The sequence below is a fragment of the Chinchilla lanigera genome, unplaced genomic scaffold, assembly GCF_000276665.1.
Source record: "Chinchilla lanigera isolate Chin_1 unplaced genomic scaffold, ChiLan1.0 scaffold00067, whole genome shotgun sequence".
In the NCBI taxonomy this organism is placed as follows: Eukaryota; Metazoa; Chordata; class Mammalia; order Rodentia; family Chinchillidae; genus Chinchilla; species Chinchilla lanigera.
This window is the reverse complement of record NW_004955468.1, coordinates 2,520,712-2,527,590: the sequence shown is the minus strand read 5'-3', so window position 1 is coordinate 2,527,590 and position 6,879 is coordinate 2,520,712. Positions and strand designations below refer to the sequence as shown.

The following is a 6,879-nucleotide window of genomic DNA, read 5'->3' as shown; positions in this document are numbered from 1 at the left end:
AAATAAAAATAAAAATAAAATAAAAATACAATCTGAGCCTCCTCAGGCACAGTCAGTTAATATCTTTTGTTCTATAAATGGACCATGCCTTCTTCTCCTTCTTCCCCTTCTCCTCCTCCTCCTTCTTCCTCTTTCTCCTTTTCTTCCTCTTCTTCTTCTTCCTTTTCTTTTTTTATTTGTCTTTTTGAGACAGGGTCTCACTATACACTTCAAGCCAGCCTTGAGCTCACTTTGTAGCCCAGGCTGGTCTCCAGTTTACAACAATCCTCCTGCATCAGCCTTCTGAGTGCTGGGATTACAGGCATGCGCCACCACACCTGGCTTCTTCTTCTTTTGAGACAGGGTCTCTCTATGCAGTTCAGGCTGACCTTGCACCCACTTATGTAGCCCAGGCTAGCCTTGAACTCACAGGATCCTCCTAACTCAGCCTCTCGAGTGCTGGGATTACAGGTGTGCACCACCCTGCCCGGCCCGTGCTTCCTTTCCTGTTGCATGCCTGCCTCATTTTTGTTGTTGTCATTGTTGAAAACTGAGTATTCTACATATTATAATGTGATGAACTCTGGAAATCAGATTCTCTCCCTTTCCCATGGTTTATTTTGGCTGATTGTTGGGGACTGTTTATTAGTGATTTTTCTGAATTATTTTATACAGATTATATTCTTTGTTATGTCTTGTCACTGAAGTTTCTGTTTTTTTATCTTTATGGTCAGCTTGTGGTTTGACAGATTTCCTTAAGTACCAAAATTAAGCATCTTTATTATCATTTTCAAACCCCTGATGTAAGTTCTTTAGATTCCATAGCTCTGAAAAAGTTGATATGGACAACAGTTTTTACCAATTTAATAGATGAGCAGAGAATCGGCTTTTTGGAGTTTTTTACTCTACCATATTCAAAAATATTACTTAACACTCATTTGTCTTTCATTTTAAAAGAAACTCTATAAATTTAGTCCTTACCTTATGGCAGCCCCACTCTCATTTTTGTTGCCGGAAGCTCGTTCTATAGTAGATTTGATAGGATCAGTTCATAAGAACAATATTTCCTGATTTATCTTTTCTACTTAAAAATCACTTTTTTTCTAGATAGAAAACGCTGGGCTTACATTTTCTTTCCTTACCTATTTTAAATAGTTTACACCATTTTTTTGTGTGCTTCATGATTTTTGACTGAGCTGCGCATTTTACTTGAAAATTTATTTGTGAGGCTTTTTAAGGCCTGGGCTGTATTGGATAATAAATGGCAGCATTTTATATCTTTTTTTTTGGCAGAGGGTTTACTGGGAATTAAACCCAAGGAGTTGTGGACCTATATCCCTAGCCGCTCCCCTCCCTTCTTGTGACAGTTTTGCTAAGTTGCCCAGGTTAGCCTCAAACTTAGAATCCTCCTGCCTCAACTTCCCAAATAGCTGGGATTACAGGTATGTGCCACCATGCCTGGGTCTTGTTTATTTTTAACATAGAAGGTATGGCACTATACCTTTGTCTTCAGCTAGCTTTTTTCACCAGAATATAATAGCATATCATTGTGTAGTCATTGAGGTAATCTCTCTTGTTCTCTGGGAACTGTAGGTATATCCTGAGTTTGAAGATGAGAGAGCTTGTTTGCCATCAGGATCTTTTCTGACTTGTTCTTCAGACAATACCATTCGCTTCTGGAACATGGACAGCAGCCGTGAGTCTCACTGGCAGAAAAATATCTTAAGCAATGTGAGTACCTTTATTGTAATCTGTCTTTTATGAGGAATGAAGACCCCTTCAAGCCACCATATGGGGCAGGACAGAAGGACTCCTAAGGAACCTACATGTTATTAGGCTTTATTAGGTGTAAGAACCAGGAACCACGGGTGATCCCTATATGTCCTTTCCTTTTATTTTTCTGCCTCTCTTCCTTTCTGAGAGGGCACAGTCTGTCTTGTCTAATTCTTTGTCCACTAGCTCCTGATCTCCAGGTGTATATGGATATGAAGCAACCTTTAGGTAGCACCACACTTAAATGAATTTGCTCCAAATCAAGCAAGATGAATTTGCTCCCAAAATCTTATGTCAGAACTCCCTGGAATAGCACCTGATGGGCTACTGCCCCTGTCTTAAGTAGCTGCCATGCAAGGAGGCCTTAGGGTGCTAGTAGGATCCTGGAGAGTCTTGATGGAGGCTGGGAGGAATAGTTTACTGAAGAAGTGTTGGTTAGTATTGCTAGGTCAGCAAGGGAACTTTCTGGGAAGATGAGAACTGAATCATACATTCGTTTATTCTGCAGCTATTTACTGAGTCTGTGCCATGGGCTTTGCTGCACACTAGAGGTACAGTAGTGACTAATACCGACCCTGCTCCTGCCCTTCTGGCACCCCACAAGTCTAGTGGGTGGAGGCATATGCGATTGGATAACTGTACAGCTTATATTTAATCACAAGGATAGTAATCACTGTAAAAGAACATTGCATAGTATTAGTAGGATACACAGGCTGATCAAAAAATATGGATGTATTTATTTTGTTAGAAGAAGATCACTATATTCTAATTAATTCACAAGTGATATCATTATAACAGTTGTTTTGTTTCATTTTTGAGATAGGGTCTCACTATGTAGTTCAGGCTGGTCTCAAACTTACTATGTAGTTTGGCCTCAAACACTGGCCTCAAGCTCATAGTGATCCTCCTGGTTCAACCTCCCTGAGTGCTGAGGTTATAGGCGTGCGCCACTATGCCTGGCACCACAGCTGGTTTAAAGAGTCCATACCAACATTTGCCCCAAGTTGTATACCATTTTGATGAAGTTCTGCATAGTCAGAACACTCTCTTCATTGCCATTCTGAAAAGGTTTAACTTATGCTTTTATACTTTATATTTTCATTATTAATTACATTTCCATGCTAATACAACTTAGTCAGAGTTGATTTCCCAGTTCTTCAATTTGAATTTTTTTTAAATAAAACTTTATTGAATTAAAACCTTGGTTACAGGGAGGCACAGAATTCCTTGCAGGCTGACCTCAGCCCTTTCCTTCTTGCAGACCCTGCTGAAGGTAGTATATGTGGAGAACGACATCCAGCACCTGCAGGACACGTCCCATTTCCCAGACCGGGGAGGTGAAAACGGGACACCCACGGATGTGAAAGCTGGAGTGCGAGTCATGCAGGTCAGTCCTGATGGCCAGCACTTGGCCTCAGGCGACCGAAGTGGAAATGTGAGGCAAGTGAGCCCTGGCCATGCCTAGTGTATGTCTCCTGCCAGTAATGCTAGCAGTCAGGAGGCTGGAGCAGGAGAATTCCAAGTTCAAAGCCAAATGTGGGCTTCAAACAAGACCTATTGCAAAAAATGTGTACACTTCCCAGCTCCAGTGGGAAAAAGGCTGGTCTTGGCACCTCCAGCTGCCCAGTGGGAATGAGGAGCTCTGAGTAGCAATCCAGTACCCAGTCACCTCTGGGAACTTAAACCAGAAGGGGCTTCCTGAGGGACTGAGACCTGTGTAACTAGCAGGACCTCAGCAACTGGGTCATGCAGACTTTGCCTACTTAGTGAGTGGGCAGGCAAACTGGTACCAATGCTAAAATGTCAGTGCCAGCTGCTAGGCATCCTGGAGGCCCTGAGAGAGGGTCCAAGAGGGTGGGACATTTGAGGTTTTGTTTATCCATCCTGCCAAGGTTTTTCAATATGGTAGGTGCTAGCAGAGCATGAGCCTTGTCATAGACTATGTTTAAGATGTCTGACACCTGTGACCATCTCAGTATTGGAGCTATCAGGAAATAAAATAGATTAGGGATAACTAGAAAGCGTGTGCCCCATAAAGGCCCAGCCACCCTGTGGCAGCCAGCGATGAGGTTCCAAGTTGTGCTGTTGTCCCTTGTCCAAGAAGAGCACAAAGTGCAGAGTTTTGTGTAAAATTCTGAAATTTTTTTTTTTTTTTTTTGGTCTTCTTGAGACAGGCTTTTGCTATGCAGTTCCGGCTAGCCTTGAACTCACTTTAGAGCCCAGACTAGCCTTGAGCTCACGGCAGTCCTCCTGCCTCAGGCTCCCGAGTGCTGGGATTACAGGTGTGTGCCACCACACCTAGCCAAAATTCTGATTTTTAAATGCAGGCAACTGTTGTTATATCCATCACTGGATGAGACAGAGTAACATGTGAGCAGGTTGCTTCCTTGACATGGCCCTGCTAGGAATGGCAGACAGAAACAAGAACTAACATGGTCTAGATTCTTTCCCTTGTGGGTGCTGGCCTGATCACCATGTGCATTTAATCCCTTCTGTGCAAGTGCAGTTTTAGCTCTACGTTTTAGATGGGTTAACTGAAACCAGAAAAGTCAAGTATCTGGGCTAAAATCACACAAGTAGACGGTGAAAAAGCTAGCAGGACTATTCACTGATTTCGCTTGAAGTGGATGAGGAAGGTCTAGATTTGAGACTCTAATGGAGAAAGGAGAATGGAGGAATGAGAATCCTATCTTTGAGTCTGACCTCAGACCCCAGGCCCTTTTCCCTCAGGGACCACCTGTGTATTACCCTGCATAAATAAGTCTTCCCCCAGGGGAATGTCCTTAATCCCATGACCAACAAGGGGCTGGTGCCTGCTGAGGTCTCCCTGGCTCCCTGCTGCTCCCTTTCAATGGCAAGCTTTCTCATGAGAAGATGTGGCTGGGTATCTCTGGACTTGTTGGCTGTATAGGAAGTTCAGTATTGCCTTCCTAGCTGTTCTGACCTTTCATGGCAGGGCCTGGCGCTGGATGTGAGGGCTGTGGGCAGGGTACAGTGGGCACTGTGTGTCTCCCAGGATCCACGAGCTGCACTTCATGGATGAGCTGGTCAAGGTGGACGCCCATGATGCTGAGGTGCTCTGCCTGGAGTACTCCAAGCCTGAGACTGGTGAGCCACCGAAAGGGGTGACTTGGATCTGGTGGGACTGTGCATGACAGCTCAGGGTCCTATGTTTAGTAAGGGCTCCTGTCTCTGGACCCTGGAACCAAGGTGATCTACAGGCAGGGCTCAGCTCAACTTGCTTTTGCTGGGCCCAGCACCCGAGCCATTCCCAAGCTAATGAGGTGAGTAAATGTCGGGATGAGCTCATCCTCTGCTGGAGAAAGGTGACTGACTGTAAGACATTAGTTTGGAAAAGTTTGAAGCCTGGAGATAAGTTGCAAGAATATAAGGATCCTGTGCATACCTTTCACCCAGATCCCTCATGTTTTTCCTTTGAAACCCAGTTAACTCTGTGACTGTGTGTGTGACTCTGTTTCCCTCCCACGTCTCTGTGCACACATGCTCACCTGCACGTGCAAGTGCCACTCTCAGACACTTCACAGACCATTTCCTAGAAGGAGGACATCATTCCCAGGACTCGACCACATTTGTCAGTCTGGAGGTTTCACTGCGATTATATGCTGTCATCTATCCAGTGATCCTTATTCAGACGTTGCCAGTTATCCTGATATTATCCTTCATGGTACTTTTGTTTACCTAAGCCAGGTTTACACGTGTAATTGTCATGGCTGTTTCACTGCTGCTATTCTGTAACATTTCTGCAGTCTTAATGGGCCTTTTTGTCTTTGGCTTTCTGCAGAGTACAGACTAGTCATTTTGTAGAATTTCTCTCAATTTGGTTTTTTTTCCGCAAGATTTGGTTCAGATCTTACATCTTTGGCAGGAATCCAGTGTAGGTAGTTACATCTTGATATGTTAAACGATTTTTTTCAGTTCATCCCCCATATCCTCTGCCTCCCACGTTTTCTTTCATCTCGCATAACTCTTACACTTTTCCTGAGCTTCCCACCACGTCAGGTTGTGTTGCTAACTCTCAGTCATACCAGGTGACCAGAGCAGGCACGGCAGGGTCGTGGTGGCAGGAGTAGCAGTCATTAGAGCCTAGGTGAGGCCGGAGTGGCCAGAGCTTAAAGAGTAGGGGCAGGATTTTAAGTGAGGCTGAGTGGGCTACCAGGGTTTCACAGAGCATGCCAAGGAATTGCACTCTGCCCAAGCATCTACAGTAGATATTTATGAGGGAACATTCATATGCACGTCTTCCCAGGGCCCATGGTGAGTGGGTGGAAGCTCTGGGGAAAGACCACCCAGAATGGAGGGTGTGGCCCTTCCTGAGTTTAGGGAACATTAGCTACAGCTCTAGAACCCAAGACCTTTTCTCCTCCAAGGACTGGACAGCTCAGTCACACAGCCCTCTGGAAGGCTGAGGCATCCATGCAGGCTTCAAGAACCAAGTTCATTTTCTCCACCCACAGGGCTGACTTTGCTGGCCTCGGCCAGCCGGGACCGACTGATCCATGTGCTGAATGTGGAGAAGAACTACCACCTGGAGCAGACCCTGGATGACCATTCATCCTCCATCACAGCTATCAAGTTTGCTGGTGAGCCTCTTCCATCCAGCTTCCTGTGCCTTTAGGATTCTTCCCTCTAGCTCAGTAGTAAAGGAGAGACAAGCTCCAGATTTAGGTTAGCTATATCCAAAGAAAAAAGTTTTAGTTTTTTTTGTTTATAAAAATTAATGTCCATAGATTTTATTTACACCATGTATAGTGGTATACACCTGTAGTCCCCACTACTTTGGAAGCTGAGGCAAGAGGGTCTCTTCAGCTCAGAAGTTTGAGGCCAACTTGGGCAACATAGTGAGACCACCATCTCAAAAAACAAAGCAAATGATTTTGAAAACACAAAATATTTTCCATTTTTGTCTCTTAATAAAACCCTAAATTAGCCAGGCACAGTGGTATAAGCCTGTTCCCAGAACTTGGGAGGCTGAGGCAGGATGTTCACAAGTTTGAAACCCATTTAGGCAACTTGGTAAAGCCCTCTCTTGAAACAAAAAGTAAAAAATCCTGGAGATGCAACTGAGTGCAGTAGAAAATTATTTACAGATAATCTTGTGAGTGAGAA

General features: G+C 44.4%; 1 protein-coding gene across 4 annotated transcripts in view; it reads left to right on the top strand.

Annotated features, from left to right (window-relative positions):
• The window catches only part of Wdr62 (WD repeat domain 62), a 41,802-nt gene that overhangs the window by 18,392 nt on the left and 16,531 nt on the right, over positions 1-6,879 (top strand). For all 4 annotated transcript variants that reach the window (XM_013522435.1, XM_013522436.1, XM_013522434.1 and 1 more), the window contains exons 10-13: positions 1,573-1,710; positions 3,014-3,192; positions 4,769-4,860; positions 6,228-6,353. In XM_013522435.1, coding sequence (XP_013377889.1) covers positions 1,573-1,710; positions 3,014-3,192; positions 4,769-4,860; positions 6,228-6,353 — 535 coding nt within the window. The remainder of the gene's footprint in view (positions 1-1,572; positions 1,711-3,013; positions 3,193-4,768; positions 4,861-6,227; positions 6,354-6,879) is intronic.